The sequence below is a fragment of the Zonotrichia leucophrys genome, chromosome 1A (genome assembly GCF_028769735.1).
Source record: "Zonotrichia leucophrys gambelii isolate GWCS_2022_RI chromosome 1A, RI_Zleu_2.0, whole genome shotgun sequence".
NCBI lineage: Eukaryota > Metazoa > Chordata > Aves > Passeriformes > Passerellidae > Zonotrichia > Zonotrichia leucophrys.
Genome location: NC_088170.1, coordinates 65624802 through 65652179, shown reverse-complemented (window position 1 = coordinate 65652179; position 27378 = coordinate 65624802). Strand labels below are relative to the sequence as shown.

Sequence of the window (27378 nt, the reverse complement as noted above, 5' to 3'; positions counted from 1 at the left end):
GGGAATTGCCCTTTTTTGTGAGTAACACCTTGCTGCTCCCTGGAGGATGAAGAGGGGGGGACATCAGGGTTGGCATGCAAAAGAAAAAGTCCCTCACCAAACCTAGCAAAAACCCCTAACAACAACGAGCCAACACGGAATTGAGGGTCAAAGTGATGTCTAGACGTGAGGAACAAAATCCAGTGTCCACTAAGACCATTTTTACCCCTCACCCTAACTTAAAAGATGTTGGCTGGACAGAGGACCTCGAACGTCAAGCTGAAAAAGAGGCAATCTGATGCTCTCGTGAGGGTGGAAGCCCCAGCTCTGCCCACAGACCAGCGGACACAGCTGCACTCTTCCTCCTCCTCTGTGCCACTCCTGGGAGCAGCAGCAGCGTGAGCGTGACCCATCGGTTCTTCCCACCCAAGCTGATTTTTAATAAAGGCATTAAAAGGAGAAAGATCTCCTGCCCTATTTATTTAATGCCAGAGCCCTACTTGGACAAGCACTTGGTGACTCCAGTGGAGTCTGCTGAACTCCAAAGACTCCAAGGAAAGACACAGGAGAAGTCCGAGCTCTGGCTCTACAGCAAGATGTCTGTGCCTGAATGCAGTGTTTAGTTTCAGATAAATGAAGCCAAATACACACAAAAGATGTTGGCAAAAGGCCGTGGTATTGATGCCAACAAATGACATACTGAAACAACACCAGCATTGTGACCTTCCTCACAGGACTGCAGAGTGCCTCTACACAGAAACATTTTGGATAAAGGTCATATGCAGATACCTGTAACCACATATTGGTGGCAGCTGATTCTGTGAGTAATCCCCTTGCCTGCAATGAAATCATTCATCAAAGCAGGGACCACTGCCCTGCTGAGAATGCAAGAGGCAGAACATGAAGCACAGACCTGATCCAGTGCTCCCTGTGACTGCCCTTGTGACCCCTCTGTGTGACAATTTTCTAACCTTTTTAGCCTTTCCTGTAAGTTTTTTTCTCAGATACAATAGAAATTACTTCATTTACTAATGAAGGCTTTCAGAAGCAGCACAGTAATGAATTAGCAAGCTCACCATTCCACAGTTAAACCCAAAAGCACTTCCATTCTTAGAATCCCAAAGCACTGAAAAAGATAGGTTGGCAAGTGAATTGAAAATGTTTGGAGAACATAGGGAGAGATTCACACACCGAGGAATTTGGGCACACGCTGAGCCTCACTTGTCTTTGACCCAAAGCATTCCCATCCTCACAAGTTCTGCCACCAGCTCTGAGCCAGCCCTGGGGCAAAGAGCCACCTCCTGCCGAGCAGCTCACCCTGGGCTCGGGTGCCACATCCTCCACAGGCAACTGCTCAGCACAGTGGGCACCCTGATCTTTGCTCTTCTGAGCACACAGACCCCTTGTGGTCACTAAAGACACTTTTCATTTAGGGCCATGAAGAAACAGCTACTGAACACGAGGAGTTAATTAAAAGGGTAAGTGGAAGTGTGAAAGCCATTTTCTTAAATACTGTTTGAAGAAAAGTGTGCCAGCCAAAAAATGCCTACCTCTCTGACATTTCAAAATAACACCCCAGTATTTCCATCCAACACAGCAACAAAAAACCCATAAGTTTGAATGACAGTGGCTGTAACTACTCCAGATGTAACAGACAAATCAATTGCAAAGGAATTGTGTGACATTCCCATGGAAGGCTCTAAATCCAATTGAAGAGAAATTTATGTCATGGTGCAAGTGAGTCAGGGGAGATGTGTGCAAGTGGCAGTGCAGAGAAGGTGCAAGCTAGCCAGAAGGGAGAAGTGCAAGTATGATATAAAAAGGAAACAAGAAAGAGCAGAAAAGTAATCTTCACTCAATTTTTTTTTTTCACACACATGCTCTTCCTGCAATTTTGTATCACTTGTACACATACCCCCCTTATAATCCTCTGGCAAGATCAAAAGCATGAACAAAACCCCAGTTTCTGGTGAAAAAAAGAAATCACTCCCTACCTGCAGGCTACATCCCAGTCTGATCAATAAGGCTTAGAAAGGCTATGGGCTACTCTCAACCTGCAGCAGGCTTTCTGTATAGTATTTCTGTATTATAGTTATTTCTCTGGTACACTGACCAGTCTCTTTAACCCTTTGGGTAAATCCTTAAGGTGTTTTTTAGGCTAGTCTGTGCTCTTGGCATTCCCAGCTGCTCTGCTTTTTGGGGACTGAAAGGATGCAGATATTTGGTGGCTGTCCTGGCTTATCTTTGTAAGAACAAAAGGGGTTTTTTTGTAAGAGGCTTTGAACGTTGCTGGTTTTAACAAGTAGTATTTCAAGCAGGGAAGTAGACACAGAACACTTCAAAAGCAGACCAGACAAAGCTCTGTAATTAAGAGCAGAGATACAAATAGTTCATGAATCAAAACCAAGTCCTTGCTCCTGCTAATGGCTTTCTCCTGCAATGACTTACAGCAGGATGACATCATCAGCCTTGCCTCTTGTCAGGCACTGACACAGCCCTTCCTTCTTTTCCATCCATCTGCCTATTTCCACCCCATCTCCACAAATACCAAGTTGCTGAGATACCTCCACTACACTGAGTCATCTGACACCATCCAAAAGTTATTAGGAGTGAAAAATACATACATGTATCAATGTCCTAAACAGGGTTACTCTGACTTATCTCTGCAAGTAGCCACTCTAACAAACAACTCATTCTTTTGAAACCAAATGCCTGATTGCAACTTTAACCATTACCAAGGAGTTCCCTAAAAGAGAGTTCAGAATCATATAAAAGTGCAATTTTAGGAGACTACACCATTAGCAAGAGTGCCTCAAGGATGGAACAGATGACATAATACATCTTTTCAATACTGGCTTTTGTCAACAGGTGCCCAGCAAATGCACATAGGGAGAAAAAACCCCAACTCAATAACCTTAAAATCCATTCAAATAGTTTTCCAGTAAATTTCTTACTGCCTGTGCACTCAGCTGAAAAACATCTGTTCCCAGATGAAGAAGCTACAGACAGAGCATGTCTAGAAGCTGAAGCCAGCAGAGAAGAGTGTCAGAGTGAGCAGAGCCTGGAGCAGCCCCAGCAGGTTCCCCACAGCTGGCTATCAGGCACAGCAGGGCAGGCCTTGGCCTTCACATAAACCAAGGCCAGGGCAGGAGGAGTGCAAACAGCCTGGTCTGAATGCAAATGAGCCAAGCCAGCAGAGCCTGCCCAGCTCACACTGCTGACACCCACCAGGCCCTGCAGTGCAAGCCCAAAGCCTGTGGGTGGTTATTCAGCTTCCTGGCCACTGTGTCCACGTGGCTACAGATCTTTTTTGGGCATCTGGCAGACACTGCCCTGTGACAAATCCCTGTGGCCACCTCTAATGCGAGAAACACAGTGCTGTGATCAAATCAGACAGATGTGTTTTGAGGCACCCACAGTTCACCACCAAGCAGATCTGGCTGGCTGTTTTTCCCATCATCATCCATCTCTGCACAATGCAAGCTGCTCAGCATTTCAAAAAGACCTCTTGCTCTCACTCCCAGAAGAGATTCTGAAGTCAAGCATTTCCCACTTCCTGGCAGTGCATCCATCTGCACTGTTTCACATTCCTGCAGTGAAAAGAGAATTGGGTATCCCCAAGGTGCAGCACAGGCAGCTCTGAAGATGTAAGCACTTGGTTTGCAGCTAAACCATTCCCACACCAACTGCTACCCAAACCTCTGCTACAGCCACTCACCTGCAAGGGCACCTTGCAGCTCCAGCTCTGTATCATGCCATTTTTTTGGCTTTTTCCAAATAATAAATGTACTGGCACTCCAGCTATGTGGGCTCCTGGGTTTTAAGAATCTGACTGGTATTACCAACCTTATTGACACAGCTTGCCAAGCTGCCACCAGATATTTCTGCTCCCTTCTGAGTGACTCTGGATTTGGAAAGGGTTCATGTCCCATATCCTGTTACACATCATCTGAGCCACACAGTCTCTGTAGGACAGTGTCTGCTCAAGCACAGAGGGCCAAGGAACAACTCAGCAGATCAGGGTAAGTTATGTATTCACTAGGGAAAAAGTTTATTGCTCTCACTGTGATGCTTTTTTCCAAATCTTCCAACTGTTTTGCTTCAAGGGGCCCCCTCTGTTGTGAACTGCAGAGAACGTGGGTAATACTTCTGAAGAGCCAGAAGATGGCAGGGAAATGAAACAAGAGAAAAAGACAGATCAGTTACTACATCTCTTCATTTCCCAAAGAGAAAGAAGAGTCAGACTAAATTAGAAAAAATAAAATTAAACAGAAGATTCAGAACAGAAGTTAAGTTGAAAGAAATCCAGCAGATGACAGTGATCATGCTCATCAGAGAAGAGCCTACTCTTAATAAGGCAACTTAAAAACCATCAGAAGTTCTCATCACCTGATGACTCTGTGTTTTTGTCCACAGCCAGGTTTTCAGTGCAGTCTGTGGTACTCACTGTCACTGCAAGTGGCAGCTTTATTGAACTCAAGTAATAAATGGGTCAGAAAGCAACACTGATTTTTCTGCTGCTTGTCACAATCCCTGAAGTCAGATTTCATACAAGTAAAGGAGAAAAGCTGTAAGCTGTATTCTTGGATGTCTGTATGCTGTGGACAGAGCAGGCCTCAGTTGCCAACACTGGCCCACCCAACATTAAGTTTTATAGTACCAATCCAAACACCATCCTTTGTCAGGCAAAACTACTGCCAGTGGCTTTGCTTTTGAGAAAACTGTGCCAGATGTGGTGGAATTTCCAGATATCCAATGTTCTGCAGTTAACAGAGTTTCAAAAGAATTCAGAATCATCGCTCACTTCTAACTGCAAACTGGAGGGCTGCAGGGTTGCTGTAATAGTGTTCCATATGGGAGCAGAAGCCAGGACAGGATGGTGGTTTGCAAGTCCAGCTGAAGGAGTCAGATGTGAACAGCTGTGTGGCTGCTGCTCATTAGCCTGGCCAGGTGCCAAACCACTGTGCCTCTGAACACACAGCACCAATTTGTGCATTCGAAATGGAATTCTGAGGTGCAGGTGTAGGGTGTTATGAGTAGAAAAGTTGTCCAATTTTTTTAAAGGTAGCAGCAACTGGTTTAACCTGTGAACTCTACAAAGTTGGAGTTCTAACTATTTGTTGTTAATAATTTCATGTTGTAATCACCTGTTGTTAATAGCTTTTCTTTAATTGCCTGTTATGGTTAGAAATCCCCCTTTGTCGAGTATCACCCTGCTGCTTCCTGGAAAATGGCACCTGGGACTGTGAGCAGGAGGTGACATTGGGGCTGGTATGCAAATGAGGAAACACCTCACCAAATCTAGCAGGAAAAACCCCTAAAAACAACGAGCCACCATGGAATTAAGAGATCTAAGTAATGTCTAGAGGTGAGGAATGGACTCCAGTGTCTGCTAAGACCATTTTTACCCCTCACCCTAACCTAAAAAGACATTGGCTAGAAAGAGAACCTCGAATGTCAAACTTAAAACCTGGAATCTCCTGATGCTCTTGTGAGGATGGAAGCCCCAACTCTGCCCGCAGACTGGCAGACACAGCTGCACTCTTCCTCCTCCTCTGTGCCACTCCTGGGAGCAGCAGCGGCGTGAGCGCAACCCGTTGGTTCTTCCACCCAAGCTGATTTTTAATAAAGGCATTAAAAGGAGAGAGATCTCCTGCCCTGTTTATTTCATAGGGAAGGAAGAGGGTGGCTCAGCTGTCACCTACCTGAAGTCTCTGGACAAGTGCCGTGCATGAGGCCGAACATGTTGCCACAGGCCTTACTGACAGCAGCCATCTTGGCCAGGACGGGGAGGTTGTGGATGACGAAGGACACCTCGTTCCGCTGCTGCTTGGCGAGGTTCTGTGCATGGCCCAGGATCCCAAAGCCTGTGATGTCTGTGGCTGCATGTGCATTGAACGTGTGCATGAGGCCAGCAGCTACAGGGGAGGGAGGGGGAAAGAACACCACATCAGAAAATACCCAATTATCAATATTGAACAAAATTGTACACAGTCCAAATGAAGTTGTGTACCTTTAATGCAAACCAGGTTGGGTTAAATAAATAAAATCAATAAAATCGTGCTTGAAGAGAACTGGAATTCACCAATAGTGCATGTAACACTAAAAAAATTCAAATCTGTATTTAAGACATTAAATCATGCTGAAAATCTGCCATGGAAGTTGCATTTATGAGCATGGGCTATTAGACACGTGCTACTCATTTATCACGTTAGCTACTCATTTCTATTGGCAGTCTAAGAAACAGGGGTTTGCTTCAGATGCAAACTTCCCAAAGCTGAGGGCCAGGGAGGTTCTGAGCTCAGCTTTGCTCCACTAAGGGCAAGAACCAGACGTGCTCAGTCTTCTCACACCTCTTTCCCTGCAGTGGTGACATCAGAACTTGAGATGTGGACACTGGAAGTTTAAGAGCTGAAGAACAAAGCCTGCGGCTGTGGGGGAAGGGGCCCGGCCTCCCCACCTATACATTCATGAAATTCCTGCACATTTGCAGCTCCGGGGTGGGAAAAGGGCACCCCTGCCTGCAGCACAATAGCACCAGATAAAAGTATTTAAGTGCTGTTAAAGGTGTCTGACAAGAGGAGAGAAAAACAAAACGCTTTGACTTTCTCTGGGTGCTTCCCAATGCAGGAGCAGGACAGAGTTCTTTTCCATAAGGCAATGTTGGTCATTTCTCTTTTCTGGAAGGCTTTGACAAAGAATGAAAAACCAGGAGGATGACATAAGAAATGAAAACTGAATAAATGGGAAAAGAGATATTTAACTATTCCTGTTCCTTCAACTGAGAAGTAAGTAAGGAAACACTTAATTCTCCACTCTGCCAAAAGATGCTTTGAACAGAGAAGGGAAATCCTGGATTAAAACTTCTAGGGTAAAAGCAGAACCTTTCCTCTACCAAAATTCAAAGAAAAAAAAAACAAAACCACAAAAAAAACCACTACAGGAACAGAAAAAAGACAAACAGGAAAAAAAAGTATGTTTCACATATATACTCCGCACTGTGGAAAACATAGTGCAAGACAGAATTAGAACAAAGTATTTTTTTTTAATAAAAATTTAAATTGAAGCTTATAGAGCCTTTCCTTTTTTATTTTAAATTCTTTTAATCTTATCACAGCCAGGCCTTCTCTATGCAAGAAAATAAGGAACAAATCCAATATTTTTCACTTTAAAACATCCTTTAACTCACTGGGATGTTACTTGCAGCACTCACATGAGTCATAATCATATCCAGCAGCTTTGTGTTTTTGCTGTATAATTACAAGAGAGCGTTTGATTTTAATTTGCTGGTTTTGCTAACACTGAACAGCAGAGAAATGGGGCAGAATGAAAGGGATAAAGTGTCACAGTTCCCCAAGGCAGTGGAATGAAATTGATATGGAATTGGCAATACTCACAACCCCTCCCCTCCAACACACACATCTCTTCTTACCTGTCCTGTTCAGCCGTGCCATGTTCATCATTGCCTCCTGATATGCCAGTTCTACATCTTCCTGCGTTACCACCAGTTTGATTTTATTCCACTTTTCAGGCTAATGGATGAAATAAAAATGGTTCTTTCAGATTTTCAGCTGTATATTTTAAAGCATACCCTGACCACTTAAAAAACCCCAATCCCTTAATCCAAAATGTACTTTTTTTTAACAGTTAAAGAAGGGGAAAATGTTCCAGTCAAGTGTGTGCCTTAGTCAGCTGTACCCCAGCAAAGTTCTTTTAAAGATCTATTAGGCACTAAGTACCTCAAATCCTACTTCCAGCAGCTGAGTGGAGTGAAATAAACTACCCTAGGGAAAGAACCCCTTCAAGGCAACTCTCTGGATTGAACTCCCACAGCCAAATTAAAAAAAAACCAAAAAACTTTGTTGCTGGATGTTGAGATTTGTAATTTCTGGCTTCTTGGGTTTTTAAGAGATTGTTCTTGATTTCACACCTGGGCACTTTGATGAGGAAATACCCTGATATCCACCAGTCCTGGTCAGAGGAATGTATGCCAAGGCAGGATAAAATCACTCTAGTTTAGGATTAAGGCAGTTTCATAAACCTCCTTTACAATTTAATACCAACATCTTCCTCCAGTGTCTGTTATGGTCTCATCCCTTCATCACATTCCCATAAATGCTCTTCATCCCAGAAGGATTTCATAACAATTTAGGAAACAGTACCTTTATAAAGGGAAATTGTTTCATTCAAAGCTGAAGTGATTCCAGATCCAGAATGAAACAAAGCAACTATTTTATTTTTAAAAGCCACACTACAACTGATTTAACTTTTTTTTTTTTTTGCAATGAAAATAAAATTACAGAGAACTGAAAGTCAGAGAAAACAGGATTTTTGAAGCCACAATAGTTACACTGCCATACCACAGAGTAAATGTATAGAACAAACATCTTACTTGACAAAAGGTGCAGGAACCACTAAGAAATGGTAGGTGATGCTACACTGGGAAGGATCTTGTTTTAACAAAAGAGTGCTGACTTCAAGGGGTTTAAGAGAGAATCCAGAAATGGCAAAAGGGGGAAAGACTGGTCAGCCAAAATAAATAAATTGTTAAAGAGCAAGGAACGATGGCAGTGGGACCAGAGTTTCTGATATTAGGTTGAACTGGATCTACCAATTAAAGAAAAGCATTTTTGTTTACACAAATGAGAGACCAAATAAAAAAGATGTGGCTGTTACAGAGATGACAGAATAGTGATTATTCTTACTCTGGGAATGACTGACAAAAATCTGAGCAGTCATTCTGCCTTAGGTTTCAAAACCAGTTCTGAGGCTGGTCACAGGACAGAAACTGGTCAGATGATGGCAATGGAAATCACAAATGATGTGGAAGCAGAACTCAAGGCTGAGGGTAGAAGAGCCACAAACACAGGTAAGATATGAATTGGAGGAAAATTCCTCCCCACTACAGCAATCAAAGTACTGGTGTTAATCAACAGGGAATTAGGGCAGAAAAATTTGCAAAAACTCCCAAACAGGTTATAAAAGCAAGACTGGATTTCCAAAGATGAAGGGACTGTAGACAACAGCAAAGAGCAAGAAAACCTCTCTGAAGGGGCACATCCCAGCCCCTTTCCTGCCTTTAAGCATGCATATCTCTACACTCCAGTTTAGCTTTCTTGCCTGTGCATACACTTGCTATACTATACCTTCTCCCACACACATTTTAATGTGAAGTTCAATTCCCCACCAAAAGTTGATTTACAGGTGGATTTGTGATGGGTAATTAAACCTAGTTTCACTTTCCCTGAGCTTTCACAAAACAAAGCTAAAGAAAAGGTAGCATAGCTACTCAGAAATTTTCCTACCACAATCAAAGATATATTCTGCTTACACACAGTAATAGCAGTATTGATTTCCTGGCTGTCCTCATTTTTCAGACCAGGTTTTTCTGTTTGACAGTTGAGGAAATTAGTAGTATTTGAAATATGTGGAAATTCAGAATAGCCTTAATTTGCAAGTCTGCTCATCAGTACAGCAAGAAGATATGTTAAGAAGGAAGATAGCAGCCAGAAAACATACTATGGAATTGGGATTTGTTTCACTTCATTTTCATATCAAGATTATCTGAGGCCCTGATCCTTGTATCTGTGGAAAACACAGGATTCTGAAGAGGTCAAAGTTGCTAGGCCAGACCCTATGAAGAAGGAGAACAATATTTTTCCCTTGTTGCTCACACTTCAGACTCCAATGAAGATTTAAGCTGCTTCTCTCCCACTTTGGTAACACTAGCTGTGTTCATTAGAATTCATCTGACAATGCAGTGGCCAACAGCCAAACCAAAGTAGATTCCAGCTCACTCCTCTGCCAGTCTTTTGGCTCAGGAGTCCCAAAAGCAGAAAAGATGCATCTTTTTAGAGTGTAAACTGAGCAGTTACAATTTGGAAGTCACGTACTGGGAGCCAGACAACATAAGCAGATGCCAATTTTGCAGTTACTTTTCAGTTCAGTAGTTACATTTTTGCCTGAAGTAACAGATGGAAGTATGTCTACATCCATAATGCTGCTAGAAATATTCTTACTGAATGCACAGGGCAATACATGTGAAACGCAGATAAACTTCCATGTACACAAGCAGAAAGCCCAAGAACACAGAGAGAGCATTCCTGGCCCGACTGCCATCAGCAAGTGTTGAAAATTATTTTGGCAGGTGGAGTAGGGCACAATGTTGCCCAGGGTGATGATAGTCTGTTGTTCTGTTAGTAAACAATTTTGGTTATTACAGCAATGCCTGAGAAATAACTAAGAATTAGGTGCAATTAAGATGGGCTCACTAAGCACAAAATTGTAAATTGCCTTGATTGCAAAGGAATGTTGCACACGAGTAGGGAAGGCTGGAGCATATCAAGGAGGAAGGAGGAGAGAGGTGACAGATGAGTCCCATCTGAGCTGAACTTTGTCATGTTGAGGGAATGAGGAAGGTCATCTTTACACCTCTTCCCTATTTCTTTTTTTGCAGTGTACTCACAATATCTAGCCACTGGTGGACAGCCACAGCCACTTGTGTTCCCAAGGGTTTAGTTAATACAAGCACATCTCCTGGCACTGCATTGTCTGGCCTGGAAACAAAGAATTCATATATTAACTACACAGTTATTAGGAATAAGTGCTGATAATTACATTTTCACAGACCCACACATCTTACTGCACAGTTAAAAAACTGACTAATTGCAGAATTACCCTTTGGGATTCACTGCCATGCAATATTATTGAGGAAAATGCTGCAAACTTGTTTAAAAAGTGCTAATCCTTCTTTCTGGGAAAAAACAATGCTTGCAGTCAGACACACACCAAATTACATCTTTGACATTTTTTGAGAAGACATAAGAGAGGATAAGGGAAAAAATTTACCTTTTTTACCCAGATAAGATATCCAGCATTGAGATCATGAATGAGTTCATTTGTATAGAGTAACATGCCACAGTGGGACATTCAAAATCAGCTACTGTTAAATGGACAGAATGCTCCAAAGACAGCAGTTCTGTAGTTCTGTAGCTCTCTACAGCCATTAGCAGGATAACTGGGACATGGTTTAGAGATGTATGTATAAGTGTGGCAGAAATTTATGTTCAAAACAGTCTCCACTGCCTTTAAAGATTAGACAGTTAATTCTCCTGTCAAAAGGAGAACAGGATCAAAAAGGACTGGGGGGTGGGGAGAAGTAAAAGGACATCCTGCTTAAAAAAAAGCAAATATGTACAAAGAGATGTGGCATCTTGTTGAGTGCTAAGGACAAAAGCAAGCAGAAGGTACTGCTTTATTCATCAGAGACACACCACAAGATCACAACACAATGCTTAAAGGATTTTTACTGTATCCCTCAGACCAGTGCCTTTGATTGTTTAGTGATTGAACTTACATTATAAATTCATTAGGCTGACAGACTGTCGTGGCCACTCCTCCTAAAACAATCCAGGGATTTAACACTGTTTGGCCACCAGTAACAGATGTTCCTGCCTCTTCTGCTGCATCTTTGAAACCCTGGATAATTAGAGGCATCACTTTGTCTCTTTCCTAGAGATCAAAACAGAAGTCAGAGTTCCATACACAGCAGTGCTGTCATTGCAAGACTGGTCCAAGGCTTTAACCACTCCAAACAAATGCCCTCGTGGCAAATACTCATGACAGAAAAGCAATCCTTAGAAGAGTCTGGCCTCCTGAAACCTCATGTTATCCCACACAGTTACAGTTTTACAGCTCTGTGTAGAAGAGGTGCAAAGACACTATTACATTGAAGAAACATTGTTCAAAAGGTCATACAAGAGTAATCAGAGTTCTGGAAATTCAGAACAATTATCCTGCTGCTGTAATCAGGTACAGCCACAGCAGAGCAGTGCTAAAAGGCAACATTTAACCAAGATGGCATTTGGGCTCCATTAAGCATCAAAGTTTCAACTTACATCCTTCTAAGAATAAATGTTCCTTTTTTACTACAGCAAAACAAACATACATGCTGATCTCTTCCACAAAAAAAAAAAAGAAAACAAAAAAAGCAAAACTATCCCATAATCATCTATCCAGATTGATAGATGAATCTGCCATCAAATGCTGGCCTTTGATAGAAGGAGGCACCCATTTTTGGTGGGGATGAAGGCAGCAGATTACAATGCCACAGAAAACCAAACTTTTAGCACATGACCTCAGAATGTTTATGAGGCAAGATCCTATAAACTAAGCCACTCAATAAGACCATTTCTTCTTTACACAGCTTCAAACTTTGAGGAGAAAATACACTAAAGGTAAATACATTCTGAGCACATTTAGCTGTTTGACTCTTCCTTCAAGAAAAAGTGTCAGAAGTCTTACCCTATCTGTCATTTTATTGCTGATTCCAAGGAGCATCAACATGTTGTCACATTCTGTGACCCCCATGGCATAAAGGTCACTTAGGACATTGGCACACGCTATTCGTCCCTGAAAAACAAAGAGAGACAAGAAAAAAAATCTGCAGCACTCTTGGTGAATGTTTAAACAATTCCCACAAGCAAAGCTTCCAGTGTGAGTTTGCATTCTGACACAGCTTCTTACTCCACAGCATTAACAAGCCCAGCTAGAGATGTGGTGTGGTCCATTATGTGCTATGTGCCCACCTAGAAGTGCAGGTATCCTCCCTTTTATAGGCATGGAGAGAATTCATCCCAGCTGGCTTGTTCAGCACTGACTCCACAGGAATCCCAGAGTTCACACTGGGATCTGAGCCCAATCTGAGAGGCTGAAGTTAAGATCAGCAGTCTGCCCCTGATAACAAGCTCTGTTTACTTTACATGGTATATTCCTGTTAACTTTATTCCAGCACAAAACTGCACATCCTGATGGAGATGGCCATGGCATGGAACTCACAACTGCTAGGGATTAAATCCAAAAAGCCCATATTGCTCAGAATATGCAGGAGATGGGTCCTTGATGAGAAAGATGTTTGTTCCCTGCCCTACCCTGGAGGCCATGTCTGCAATGCTCAGTTTCTAGGAGAGAACTCCTCTTCCCTGAGGATACAGCTGTGCTGCCAGCACACCCCCACACTGGGCTGCTTCCTCTGCTCTGGGGATGGCAGCATGTACAGGGAATAGAGAAGCTCAGGGCTCTCAGGAACTGGATTTGCTGGGGGAAGCTGTGTACCCCCACCACTCACATAGTGAGAGAGATTTATTTATGTGTTTATCTGGCACTTTCCAGGTGACAAGATCAGGCTGAATTTTGCTACAGCACCAACAACTTTACTGACTGTTGTGTGTGCGTGTGAGCATCTCCACTAACAAAAACTTGTGCAAGAGACAAAACTGTCTGTCTGCTGAAGATTGCTCTAAGAAGTCAGGAAGCTGACAGGACTGAGAAGCCATCACTCACACTGCATGAGGTTAGTTACTCTAATTGTACTAAATTAATGGATCTGAGTCAGGGTTTCTGAGGTATGGACCCAACAGAGATGACAAATCAAGTTTCCTGATGAAGATGCAGAATTTCCTCATACAGACTGTACCCTAAGGGACAGCAAGATATTTTAAAGTATAAGACAAATTCTGTTGTGTTACTCTGGAAGACTCCATGCATTCTATGAAAGTGTTTTAGGTTTACAGTTGCAGAACTGCAACCAGCATCTGGCTTTATGATTTTAAGTCTGTGCTTTACATTATGTTCAAAGGCAACATCACCATGGTAAAAGCAACAACATGCTTATTTGATACAATTTGCAAATAGGTAATATTTTCAGGCAGTTGCTTCACTTGCTGATGACATGAAACATCTCCATCACAAATAAATATAATACAGTTTTTCATAAATTTAAGAGGTTTTGGTGGCATCAGGGGAATACCTGATATTGGCACTGGAATGTATTTTAATAATTTAAATTTTAAACTATTAAGAAAAGACTTGTGTACTGCACTATTTGATGGATATTAGCTATTAAATTTCTATAGGCCTGCCATTTCCCTTTTGTGGAACTATCAAGCCATTCTCTGTTATCTTCAGTATTTACCAAGCAAACTGCTGGTTTGTTCCCTGTTAGGAATGATAGATAAGTTTTTAAAACCATAAGGACAATACCTCTGATAGTCAAGAGGTCAGTCTAATAATGCTTTTGCCAACTGCCATAACCACTATGGAAACAAATTCAGGGAAGTGCAATTCCCAGGTCTGAAGGAGCAGAGAGAACAACACAGGGCTCTTGTGAACACCAGCAAACCCAGCAGGGCTCCCAGACAGGGGTCAGGTCCTGCAGGTCACCTGCCTGCTTGCACAGTGCCCTGAAACACAAAGTCTGTGTGCAATACACAGAACTATTTGTAAGGGCAAAGGATGAAGAACCTGACAGCCATCTCCAGTTTTGAGTGAAGGCTCCTAAAACAGCAACAAAAAGGTTCCCAGCTCCCTGCTCCTGTACTCAAACATGTATCTCCACAGTGCTACAACAGAGGCCAGTATCCACTATTAGTCCCAGTGGATTGATACTTATTACAAAACCTTTAATTGATTGCTTGTAACTTTCCTAATAAGCCATTTAAGCTAAATAAATCCTATGCTTGGTACAGATTTTACAGGTGTGCATCCTAGGGGATAATTTTGCACATGGACTGAGCATTTTCAAGGACAAAGTGAAAGTGAAGGAGAAAGAGGAAAAGAAGGAAGAATGATTTTGCATATAACTGCAGAACTTCGTTTGAAAATAAGCAGTAGGAGAGTGAAAGCTGTTTTCTGGAGCAGAAATAGGAAGTTCAGCTGAGTCCACAAGCAGTTTTGCCTTCCTCAGCTGTTTCCTAAATCCCTTCTGTCACAGCACCCAGCTTGGAGTTCATTTGCACTTTGGCTTTCCCTCTTTGCTTCCTCTCCTCCAATTAGGAAGAGAGATCAGATAAGGAGCTGCAGGTAAACCCTGTGCACAGAGAAAGGAAGAGACTCTAGATCAGGGAACACACACTCCATTCAGAAGTGCCTGGGTAAGGAGACTGAGGGGAAGGGCAAGGAGAGTGTACACTGCAGGTGAGTGATGCTGGTGCCACAGTAACAACAGGCAGGGGTCAGGGGACACCTGGACTTAAAGCAGGGAAAGAAGCACTTGGAGAAGCAGGGCAGCAGCAGCATCTCTTGAGCAGAGGAGGCCAGAGCACCCCCCTTTGTACAGCCTGGACACCAACTCAAAATTCCCAAGTGTCACAATTCCTCTGCTTGTAACAACCATCCATAAACCCCGTGGCAAACTGTATTTGACTGTCCTCTAACCAGTGTTGGCCCACACAAGTAAGAGCTGGAGGTAATCAAGAGGTAATCTATACTGTCCCTTGGGGTACTCCTGCCCCTAAGAGAGAGGTCTGAGCAGAGGGTCCAGGAGCAAATCCTGCTGGACCATCACTGGTGGGATCAACAAGAAGGCCTGAGACAGAATCCCCATCCTCAGTTAGCTCTTAGGAAGAAATACACGAATGTAAACAGATTAGGAAGTGCCCAGCCACCAGATTAAAACAAATGCCCTCAAGAATGAAAAGTGAAGGGCTTGAGTTAGACAGCACCAAGGTTACAGCTGCTGGTGCATGTGGAGCACAGCACAGATTGCAACTATGATGCAACCACTGAAGCTGGACTAAGGCCAAATTTACATTCCACTCCTACCACACTGACCTAAACCTCATCTGGGCACAGGCCCATCTATCTACTCCTGTGGCATTTGTATCTCCAAACAAAGCAACCCTCCCTCTACCCCACAACCTTCAACACTGTCCCTCAAGTTTTTGTTACAAGGTGAGAAAAGAGTTTCTCAGATGACGAATCTGAACACAGATCTCCAAAACATTTTTTCTCCTCTGGTCCCTGACAAGTTCCCACATGATATTAAAGCAGCCCACTTGAATCAAATTTCTCAGGAGAGCTCAACAACTCCATACTCCAGAGGCCAGCCTGAGAGTTTTGGCTGCTCAGTTTGCAGAAAGAGAGCTCTCCTGGAAGAGAAATTACAGGAGCTAGGCTTACATATGTGCACAACACATAGGCAAGCATGCTAAAAAAAAAAAAAAAAAGAAAGAAAAAAGATGGCCCCCATCTCAAACTGTGTCCAAAACCCACCAGAGAGGTCTCACAGAGCAAACTGACAGCAGCACATAAAACATTCAGTCACACCAAGAAGAAAAGCAATGAGTCACATCCAAACCACAGAAAACATGAATTCTAGCACCTTTCACTTAACATTTCCTTATAGCTTTATTAAAGTATGTTTTAAAGCTCATTTGTTTCCCAGGATCTGTTCCAGCCAATACTGATCACTGCCACACATGCAGGAATCTCTGCTGAGCCAGACTAAATGTGACAGGAGCACAGAATGAGCCAAGGCCAAGGTGCCCACACCTTCCCTCCAGTCATTTCCATGTGCCCATGCTCAGGTGGAGGTGGCACCACAGGACAGCTGGTGTGCACAAGGCACTCTGAAACTGCCAGCTGCTATTGCCAGCTACTGACATTGGGTATTTCCAGTTCTGATGGGTTACCTGGTTATTCCAATACCTCAAAAAAGGCCAATTATAACATGGTTCTGCTTGTAAGTGGAGTTTACTCTCTGCTACTTCACAGGCTGCTCTTTTTCCCCCTTTTGGGCTTTTCAAACCAAATCCCACAGAACAAGAGATGAAGGGAAATCTGAATTAAAGGTGGCAGTTCTCCCAGCTTTCACCTACACAGAAAGCAGCACTGCAGCATTCCTGGCCAACATGGGAGATTCCAGGATGAAATTAGGCCTTTCCCTCTTCATGTCTATTTAGGAAAGACTCTGAATGCAATTAATCACACAAATAGCACCACACATCTAGAAGAAAATGTCAGAACTGCCATCAGGTTGGTGACAAGCCTGAATCAGCAACAGACCCAGAACCAAGTTTAGCCAACTTACCATCATATAAGGGTCATCCACAATAGGATAAATATAATCTGTGGTCTGGACTAATGACAAACCTCCATGTCTTAATGGAATAACACAAGTGTCCATCCCAATTCCTGCAAAGACAGAAATCCATGAGTGAGGTGGGTAACTGCACCCTGAATTATCTGCTGCTCTTAACTAAAGAGTTTATAAAACATGTCTGTGAAATATAACTCCTAACACTGCCTAAACAGACAAGGCAAATTCCTCTGCCAGAAAAAGCACATAGCACAAGTCAGAGGAACAAACAAGCAAAGAAAGAAAACTCCTGGCTGGAACTGAACATAAGTGCAAATGGCTGAAGGCAAGAACTAAACTACAATGTTTTTTTATTCTTTTGCAGCAGCATAGCAGCACATCAAGAACATCTGTGCTTTTATGTAAGTACATTTAAAGTTAAGAGGAACTAAGCACACTGATATTGTCAAAAGCAAATAGGTTTTCCTGTCACTCCAATCTCAACAAAAACACAGTGAGAGTTGTGAAGGGACACAGCATCTCATAAAGGACATTCCCACACTTCAGAAGGAACAAGAACTCCACAGGTCACAGCCCAGGCCCTTGGTGAGTGATGATTGACCCACTTGGAGCTTTAGCAACTGCATTAGCCTTGCTTTGCATGGCTGGAAGGCTGCAGAGCAACTGATAGATACAAAACCCCTTGGAAAAAACCACAACTCTGAGCACCACAAGCTTTTCCCTGGCAGAGGATATTTCAAACAGAACATGAGATATGAGACCCACAGAAGAGCCCACACCAAAGGGGCAGGTGACAAATCACAACATGCTGGCTGAGCCACACTGCCCTGTGCCCAGCCCTGTGCCCAGCAGCAATGCAGGAAGCTGATCTCCTTCCTGGGCTACCTGGAATTGCTCTGCGTGCCCCACAGGACAAGAGTCTTCACAACTGCCCATTTGCAGGGAGCAGATGTCACACAGGAACTTTTCACCATGAATTAATGAAACACTACCCTAGCAAGAGCTACAAACCAGTGTTTGGCAGAGTCCTGTACAGGGATGGAGCAAGGTCCTGTCATCTGAGGGGACAGAGGTGTGCCAGGCAGTCAGTATGCAGGTGGAGAGGATCTTGCCTCCCCTGCCTAGAGAGGAAGGAGATCTTGCCTTGGAAGAGCACTAACAAGCTCTCAAGCAGTAATTCAGGGTTGCTCAATCTCCACAGAAGCTCCCAAGCCACTATGCCTGCCATCCAGTGCCCCCAGGGAAGGGCCCATGTGCAGGTACAGAGAAGTGGCTCAGGTGCAGGAGCTGTTTTGCCCTCAGTTCACCTGTTCATGCCATAATGCTGCAAAACCAACTGTGTTTGACAGACAGACCAAGGGGCTAGGATGATGGTCCTTCTGAGGCTGTGTTAATGTTCCACCAAAACAGCTCTGAATAACAAGGGAATCTGTCAGAGCCATGACTGATTTCAGATCTGTAACAGCTCTGAGAATAAACATCAGATTTGCAGTTTTTTACTCTCAGTCCTATTTAAGTTTGCTCTGGGTAACATCTCTTGCAGAACTAAAAAGGGGAGAGCTTGAACCTGCTGCTGGCAGCCTCCCTCCTGACTGCATTTCAAAAGCATGATGCCTGTGCATAGGGGGCAAAGTTACGTGTCTAGAGCTTTTTAGCACAAGACATCAAAGGCAAATCTCACACCAAACTTATCCAAAGACACATTTGCTAAAGGGATACTCATCACAAAGGCATATTTTAAAAGACATCTGAACTCTTCACCTTCTATTACTAACAGATTTTCTGTTACATAGTATCACACCTACACACTGATGGCATAAATCTGCTTTTATACCTTTTCATATAGCTGTAGAAGTCTATTGGCAGTTCCATTATTGTTTAGAGCCTGTAAGTTTGTAAGAGAAAAGAAATCTAAACCAAACTATTGCTGATTTTAGAAAATTGCCAAACTGAAATGCTGCTGTGAACAGCTTACTTAATCTAGAAAAAGACATATAAATTTGGGGATGAGAAATTATAAATTTTGGGGATGAGAAAAGAGGGAAATGTCCTCTATCAGGGAATATTAAATTATAATGCCACCCCAGCTTCACACACAATTGCTGCTTAGATACTTCATACAAAGATCCTCATTGTTTAAGCAACAGCATGGGTGCCTTACTAATCTCTGATTATATTCAATCTCTACCAGAATAGTGGGTTGCAGCCTGTTAGCCTGCTAATAGACAATTAGTAATGTTTATATAATTTAAATAAGGTTATTGAACACTAAACTGATAATAACTTCAGAATAAATGCTCCATTGATATTCTTAAGTTGAGGGGAAAAAACCATTCTGCACTGCAAAGAGATTGAATATGCAGGGCTGAGTAAATAGACAAACAGAATTAAAAGTGTCATTAAACACATTATCTACATTAATTTATCTATATCAATATTAGGTACAGTAGCTGGTATCAAAATACCTACGTTTGCCCTGTTCCCCATGTAGGTGGCTTGTGCAGGCTGTTTTCCCTTATTGCTTGCATCATTGTGCAAATATCAAAGAGAAAGTGAAGCTGACAAGAACACAGAGGTTTTGGAAAGGCAGCCTTTCCCAGGCAGCTTCTACAGGTGAGCAAAAGAGTTAGAGTGGGGAACAAGGAAAGGACTCACAGGAAAAATGACAACTGTGAAACAATTTGCTCCCAGTCAGCTGGACCAAGGAAGGTCTCTTGTTCACTTTCTGTGACCCAGGAACACAGGGGAGAGGAGGGAGAGGGGAAATTCACCTGGGAGTCATCCAAATTCATTCAATCATTGCATCAAATTCCAAATGCAATGCATGAACACAACTGAGAGGATTTCAGTTTGCACAGCATCTACTGGGGGGAAAGGGAGGAGCAGACTAACACCTAAGCATGTGCCCATCACAATGGCCATTCCTGAGTGTTTTGCTTTTGTAGTTGAGTGCACTGCAGGATGTTAAATAATTAAGATAATATTCTTGTATCCCAGATGCCAACAAATGACAGCATGAGATTCATTCTTCAGCCTTCTGGACGCTGGGCATGCATTAAACAACACACAATTTTCAAACTGGCTGAACAAACCACAAATGTGATCGTGTCACTAAGTAAACCGAGCAGAAGGACCACCAATGTCCAGAGCAGCAACTACTTACCCAACCTGGGCATAACTGCCCCCAAGAACTGTTCATCTTCCTGAAAATGGTTTTCTTGTAGAGATTCAAGCAGTTTCTGTAAGACATCCTGGGGCACTTTGCAGCCCGTGCCCTTGAGTTCAGTGAATCGGGTCAGACGGAAGCTCTTGTCCAGCTCGTAACTTTCGGGGTTGAAGGACTCCCGAACAGACATGGCTCTGTCCCGCCGACTGCGGCCGCTCCCACCCACAGCAACGGGATCACCTTCTCTGCTGATCACTCTTAGTGGAAAACAAAAACAACAATTAAAACAAAAAAAGGGAAGATTGGAAAGTCCTGCAAGACAACGTGTTTTCCTCATGGTGCAATTTAAAAGGAAAAGAAAGTGCTTGTTATGGTTGTTCACCTGTTAAGACAGGTGTGCACATCTCACACAACTCATTTCCCTGCAAAGGGATGACTCCTCATCCTACCTTCTGACATTTCAAACTATAACTATGCCAGGTGAATCAGAGAATTAAACTCTTTCCCAGATATGCTGTGTAAGGTTTTCATTAAAAAAAGAATCCAACACACTTACTGTCCTCATTTAACACAGAGGTAATGAAAGAAATAATAATTCCCAGAGCACAGAGGCCAAAAGGCAGCCTGGGCCCTGCTCCTGCAGCATGCTCAGCACAGACATCTGTTTGTACTCAGCTCAGTGTGGGGTCATGATTTTAGCCATTAACATATTAATCTCAAAAATGGGATGCTTTTCAAATAATGGCTCTGCTTCAGTCCTGAAGCTTCATAATACACCTGTTTTCCTTGGGAGAAAACACAGTCCTGGTGCTCTGCTGGTACAGGTAGCAGAACAAAGAGGCTGTAATTGAGCAGAGTGCTTCACCTACAAGCATGCCAGTTTACCTTCTAGCATGTTCATAAACAAAAAAATGCTGGAAAGTTTCTTGCTTCTTCAGCCCTTTTTTAGTCAACTAATGATACAGAAAATCAGAGAATTGTCCATTAAAACAGTAATGTAAAAAGACACTGATGCAATTCATTTAATAAAATTCTTAACAATGCATGTCTAATTTTAGAACGTTTTTCCACTCTGACTCACATCCACCACACTCCAAAACTAATAAGAGGCCTAAGTGAGACACTGACTTCTAAACAGGAACGGCTGTGATAAAATACAATTCATCTTTCTCAGAGAACAAGTTTTCAGGAATTACTAAAAGCAATCTGTCTAGTAGTAGTTTCTTAGAAAGCAAGGTTCCTATGTGATAGCAACAAGAACAGAGTTCAGTGGCATCACTGACAAAACCTGACACTGATGGTCATGCCCTAATGAGGTTAAGCTGAAAAGAAGAATTCAAGGGACTCATTCTTGCCAAGTTCAACGTTTCTAAATGAGGGAAAGAAGTAGATCTACAGACTGTGCTGTATCTGCCCTCCACAGCACTTACTAACAAGCACATCTGTTCCATAAACCTTTAAGTCAATTTATTGTCTGTAATTTGTAGGAACTGAAGTTTTAAGTTCCCTGAGAACTTTTTGATGTGAAGCCCAACTCCCCTTCACTGTTTTCCCTCCTTCTCTGGGAGGTGTGGCACTTATTTAAAACAAATCTTGCAAAGCCTAGGCTCGGGCAGAAATCCAAACTCTAGTTACAAGAACGTGTCTTGGATGAGCAATGAATTCAGTTCCTAGCTGTTGTCTTCCAATGCAAGACACTAAGCACTTGCAAAAAAAAAAAGAAGTGTCTGGAAAACAACCTGTCAACAGAAACAGGAGACAAAAGCTTTTCATGGAAGGGGGATTTTTTTTTCATTCTTTTTTTAACGCTTCATTCTAATTAATTCCAGAAAATTATAAAAAGCAGCTTGCCCCACAAGAGAAACATCTTCCTTCATCTAACCAAAAAGTGCAATAAGCTTAGCACCCCCTGCCTACTTACACAGGGATGGATGCAGAGGCCATAGCCTACCAGGAACTTTTTGCAGCCTTGAGGAATGTAAGGACACAGTTCCCCCGTTTGAAAACAACTTGTGAAACAAACAAGACGATTTCATTAAATGGAAAACATCTCCAATGCAAGAATACGGTAACTTTTCTAATAAAGATCTGATTAAAGCTGCGTGGAACTGTGTAATTCGCAGTCTCCCATAGCAGCAACATTCCAGGTTTTGGTGATTTTGGGGGTCACAGCCCTGAGCCCAGCAGAGTTCACGAAGAGTTTGGGCAACTCTCAGCACGAGGTGTGATTCTTGGGGCTGTCCTGTGCAGAGCCAGCAGCTGGACTGATGGCACTGAGAGTCCCTTGCAACTCAGAACATTCTGCGATTCTGGCAGTCCATGCAGCACTGCGATGTGAGTGACAAGCATCCCTCCCCAGCAGCAGACAACACCTCCTAACCCAGACGTTTCTTACTTTAAAAGAGCGGCATAATAAATATTAAAAGCTAAAGTTTAACCCTTGCCTTCCTAAAGAGCAGAGAGAGAGGAGCACAGGAGCGAAAAGGGGAGGAGGGAGGGAGAACTGGAGCCAGGTACATACCCCAAACCAACCCCAGCGCACCCAGCGCCAGCCCGACCGCCCGAGGCACACGAGGCGAGGCGCTGCAGCCACCATCGATCCGGGGAATGCGGCGGGCAGTGCTGCGGGCAGACATGGCTCCGGGACACCTTAAATTTCCAGCCGCTGCCTTTAGAGGCAAACCCGGGGCCTTCGCTGCCGCTCTTTGTGCAGCCGGAGAGGCGGCGGGGGAAGAGGACGAGGAGGAAGGAGCAGCGCTCGGAGCGGCGGTGGCAGCGGCCCCTGCCCGGGCTGCGGCGGGGACGGAGCCCGCGGGTGTCCGGCCGCGGTGTCCCCCGTGTCCCCACGTGCAGGTACGGTGTCACCGGGGCGGGGTTCACCCCTGGCTGCCGGGGACGGCCGGGGGGATGTTGGGAGCAGCACCCCCCCACCCCAAGCCGACACTCCGTAATGGGGAGGGAGAGAAGCACGGGGGTGGGGGGGAAGAATGGGGGGGAGGGGGGGAAAGGAGGGAAAAGGGAAAAAAAAAAATGTCGGCGGGCGAAAAATTTAACCCGTCCGCTGCCGGCGTCCAAATTTTTTTAAAGCGGCCGCATCGCGGTGAGGCGCTGCCCCCCCATCCCCGCTCCTTCCTCCGCCCTTCCCCCGGGGCCGGGCCGAGGGAGGGCGGCGGGGCCCGGGCCGGGCGGGCACCCCGCGCCCCGGCCACGCCGCGCCACCCCCCGCGCCCGGCCCGGCGGGAACGGCGGAGGCGAATTCCCCTTTAAATCTCCCCGCCTTGCACCCCCCCTCCTCCTCCTCCTCCCTCCTCAGGTCTCCCTCTCACCGGCTCTCGCCGCCTCCTCGCCCTCCGCCTCCTCCCGCGAACGGGACTCCCAGCGCGGTCCCACAATGCACCGGGCGCGACGGGCTCCCTCAGCGCCGCCTGAATAGAAAATGCCGCCGCCGCCGCCGGGCACGGGGGGGTTAAACCCCCCCCTTTTCCTCCCTTTCCCTGCTTTTCCCTCCCTTTCCCTGCCGCCTTCCCGCCCCCTCCCGCTCCCCCTCACGCCGCATCCCACGCGCGTTCCCGCGCGGGGGCGCGCGCCGTTGCAGCGCGACATGTCGCGACACCGCCCCCCCCCCACACACATCCCACAGACGCCCCCGCCCCTCAGCCCGGCCCGTGTGGGCAGCCCCGGTGTGTGTGTGTGGGGTCCGGTCCCTTCGTGCAGTCCCGCAGCCATCGAGGCTGGCAGAGACCTTTAAGATGGAGCAGTGCGAGGCAGCAGTGCCGCTGTAACCCCTTGGATACTGAACCTCAGCACCTCTGGAGCTCAGCTCCGGGCACCGTGACTGCACCGCCTGTGTGGGCAACCTAACAGGAAAAATGCTTCTTTAGTATCCAGTCTGAATCTCTCCTGTCTCTAAGGCCATTTCCCCTTATCCCAGAATTGATTAGAAATCGATTGGAAAATACCTCTGAGATGGAGTCCAACCTGTGACCAAACACCACCTTGTCAACCCTACCATGGCTCTGAGTGCCACATCCAGACCTTCATTAAACACCTCCAGGGATGGTGACTCCACCACCTCCTTGGGAACCTGTCCTCACCTCCTTGGGAACCTGTTCTAAGGTCTAATCATCCCTTCTGTAAAGATATTCCTCCTCACACTGATATTTCCCCTGAGGAACATGAGTCTGCCTGAAGAATTCTTTGCTCGGACACCTTCTCCTTCAATATGAAAACTTTGAGATTGGGAACAGTTTGGGTGGGAGATTTAACCAGAGCTGAGGACACCTGGCACCTGCAGAGCCAGGTCCTCCACTGATGATGAATTTTGGCCAGAAACTGGACAAAAAGTCACATTTGAGCCATGTCACACCAAAATGTTAGGGTAAAGGAAAGTGAGGTGTTCAAATGGACCTGACAACGGGCAAAATTTGGCCAACATTAAATTTTTCTGGGTGCAGAGCCAAGACTGGCCCCAGGGAGATGGAGGTGTCTCCTCAGGTGTCATCTCCAAGGGGTTTGATCGGTGTGTGGCCCATGGAAGACTGCAGGTACTGCTGCAATGAGGCTGGGTGTGTCATCTGGTGACTTTTTTACCCAGAATGTGGTTTTGAGCACGCCTCAGGAAAAATGTAATCCTGTTTTGCAGCAGGTGGTGATGGGTTCAGCACAACTCTAGGAAGCTGGGCTGTGTTTTAGTAGCCAACAGCCAGGATTGTCACAGACTACTTGCTCAATTCAACCCTTTTCCACCACTGATTTGCAAAGCATCCCATTTTTTCTTATGCATTTAATATACAAATCACTGGAATCTAACATGTCTGATTTCCAATGTCTTCTCAGTTCATTTTTCTCCCTGAAAGTGCTTTTTGTGCTTCTAAAGACCCTTTTCCTAAGCAATTAAAATCAGGATTCTGATGAGTCTCTTGCTTGATGTGCAAGATAAGTTTTCTCTAGAAAGGAGGGAATTTCTGTGTTAGGGATAGCACAAGGCCCAGTTTACATTTCCAAATAGATAAAACAGGCACTTTGCTTCATGTAATTTGCAGCTAAGTACCTAATTAAGTAATTGCCTGTTAATTCAAAGATTGCTTTTCGTGCAACTGGCTTTGAAAAAGTCTTGTCTAAAAACAAGCAGAAAGAGAAAAAAATAAATTGTTGCTTTTCTTGCCTGATTTTAATTACTCTCTTTATCTTCCAGAGAATGTAGTGCCCCAGGACTGTGGTGCAGGGGACCAGAGGTGCATGGGAGCTCCCAGCACTGAGCACATTTAGGAAGTCACTAATATTTGTGTAATTAATTGATTTTCAGGCTCCTCCTTGCTGCTCTCTGAAAGCATTTCGAGCTCCACACACAGAAGCTGTTTCTCAGTGAGCAGCTGTGGGGCATTTGGCTGATGGTTTTGACAGCAGAGATGAATTGAGGACGTGGCATCTGCAGTCCTGACCTGGAATTTGAACCCTTTAGTGCCTCTCCCTCCTCCCAGATGGAGAGGAGGCGGAGGATCTCGGAATCTTCTGATTGCCATCGATCTGATTTTGCTGAGCACTGGCCTCGTATCACATCTGTGTGTTCCTTGAGAGATGATTTCAATCTGAAAAAAACCCCTGTAAGTATCTTGAGAGCTGGAAATCAGATGCTCTGATCTAACATTTCTCCAGCATTTAGCCATTACCTCTACAACCAGCACCTCATTTAAAAAAAACCCCAAACATGGAGTGTAAGGAAAACCATGAGATAACCTTGCTGATTTTGAGCCCTGACTTACATGATTTTCCTTTCTGATATTTTTGGAGGGAAGAGGGAATTGGATCATATTTATATCTTCTTTTTTTTTTTTTCCACATCTGTAAGGACTAGACATTTCTTTAACAGAGGGGAAAATAAAATAAATTGAGATTTCCAGGTGGTAACATGAAAGAAAACATGAATACTTGGAAATTCATGCTCATTAGTACTCCACAGATGTGGCTCTGTAGAGCTGAAGCTAGCCAGGACCAGGGTATAGAGAACTGCACATAATTGAAGCCCTGATTAATTAAAAGCAATCTCTTGGCACAGACAGTGATGGAGCATCCTTGGGTGGATCTGCACATGTCCCTGTGGACGTGTGCCCCAGGCCCTGCTGCCTGTGTGGGCAGGCAAGGGGTACAAAAGCGGCTTTGCCAAGGAAGCCAAGGCAGGAGGAGCAGGGAGCCACCCCTGCACTGCAGCCTCAGGTGTGCTGCCGCCCCCAGCACTCACCTGCCCCTGCTTCTCCAGGGGCTCCACGCTTGGGGCAGCTGCTGGAAGGGACTCAGGGCATCAGGAGGGGAATCCTGTGCACACAGGGGGTGTCCTTTTCCTGCAGGATCATGAAGAAAACCCTGAGAGAGTAGTGATGGATCCAGCAGCAGCCCTGGGGAGGCCCCACACTGCTGGAGCCACCAGCTTCATGGAACATTTTCCTGGTGTCCAATAGTGGTTTTCTAGTCTTAAAAACTGATCACATTTCCTTTCCTCCCTCCTTCCCTCCCAAAGGCATTTTTTGTCGTCTGTGTCCAAAACTTCCAGCAGAAACTCCATGATTGGAGCAATTTGGTCCAATGCCATGAGAAGGGACTGCTCCACACACTTTAGGAAGAGCAAAAAGGAGAAAGAAAAGAAGGTGAAGCCCTCTGTGCTGTGCCTGATCACTCATCAAAGGCAGCTGCCTCCTGTGCTGGCTTGAGGACATGACAGATGTCTGCAGCCTTTACAGGTGCAGGGCCTGCATTTCATCAGTCTTTTTCCCATGGGTGACCTGCAGTGTGGTTTATTAGCAGCTCAGATTTCCTTGGCCAAGGTGCTGTGTTGTGTACACATCCGGGTTAAAGCTAAGCAATATTTCTGATCCATGTAGGATTCTGACTCGGTCCTGCATCTCTGGTGTTTACAAAATGATCAGAGCTTGAACTCTCCCTGTTCTGTTTCTTAAATGTCAGCAGAAACTTTTTCTTTTTTTTTTTTAAATAAAACAATGCAGCCTTCCCGTGCAATGTTTGTAACCAAGAAACTGTGGCATCACAAGAGCATGAGGAAATACTGGCTGATTAAAACCAGGGTAAGAAATAAGAAATGACAGCGAAAGTGTTTGTCTTTTTTTTTTTTCCCCCTCATTTCAGAATTCACAATGAAGTTGCTGCTAAAATGGGACCAGCTGGTTCAGCCCCACTTGGGCTGAATATGATGTTTAATGTGCTGAAACTATGAAAATACTTCTACTGGCAAACTTTAGTGTGATAATTTAATTTCTCATGTAAAGCATATCTCACAGCATGACTTTTTCCCCTACCTCTCACTGTTTTGACAAAGTAAGTTTGGGCTATTGTTGGTTTGCTTTGT

General features: G+C 44.5%; 1 protein-coding gene and 1 long non-coding RNA gene across 4 annotated transcripts in view; one reads left to right on the top strand and one right to left on the bottom strand.

The window, feature by feature from the left end:
• Positions 1–23458, bottom strand: part of SEPHS1 (selenophosphate synthetase 1) — a 25007-nt gene extending 1549 nt beyond the window's left edge. Inside the window, exons 1-8 of one of the 2 annotated variants that reach the window (XM_064703015.1) lie at positions 23348–23458; positions 20019–20278; positions 16847–16950; positions 12283–12390; positions 11336–11490; positions 10445–10535; positions 7412–7511; positions 5685–5897 (exon numbers count right to left, since the gene is read on the bottom strand). In XM_064703015.1, coding sequence (XP_064559085.1) covers positions 5685–5897; positions 7412–7511; positions 10445–10535; positions 11336–11490; positions 12283–12390; positions 16847–16950; positions 20019–20211 — 964 coding nt within the window. In that variant the 5' untranslated portion in view covers positions 20212–20278; positions 23348–23458. Of the gene's footprint in view, positions 1–5684; positions 5898–7411; positions 7512–10444; positions 10536–11335; positions 11491–12282; positions 12391–16846; positions 16951–20018; positions 20279–22542; positions 22677–23347 lie in introns of those variants that run through there. The other variant, XM_064703014.1, reaches the window with a different exon arrangement.
• LOC135442793 (uncharacterized) lies at positions 22745–27378 on the top strand. 2 transcript variants are annotated; one of them, XR_010438719.1, is made up of 3 exons: positions 22745–22874; positions 25327–25624; positions 27159–27378. It is a non-coding gene; the product is annotated as an uncharacterized LOC135442793 (long non-coding RNA). The 2 variants fall into 2 exon arrangements; XR_010438720.1 differs by lacking the exon at positions 27159–27378 and adding an exon at positions 26366–27142.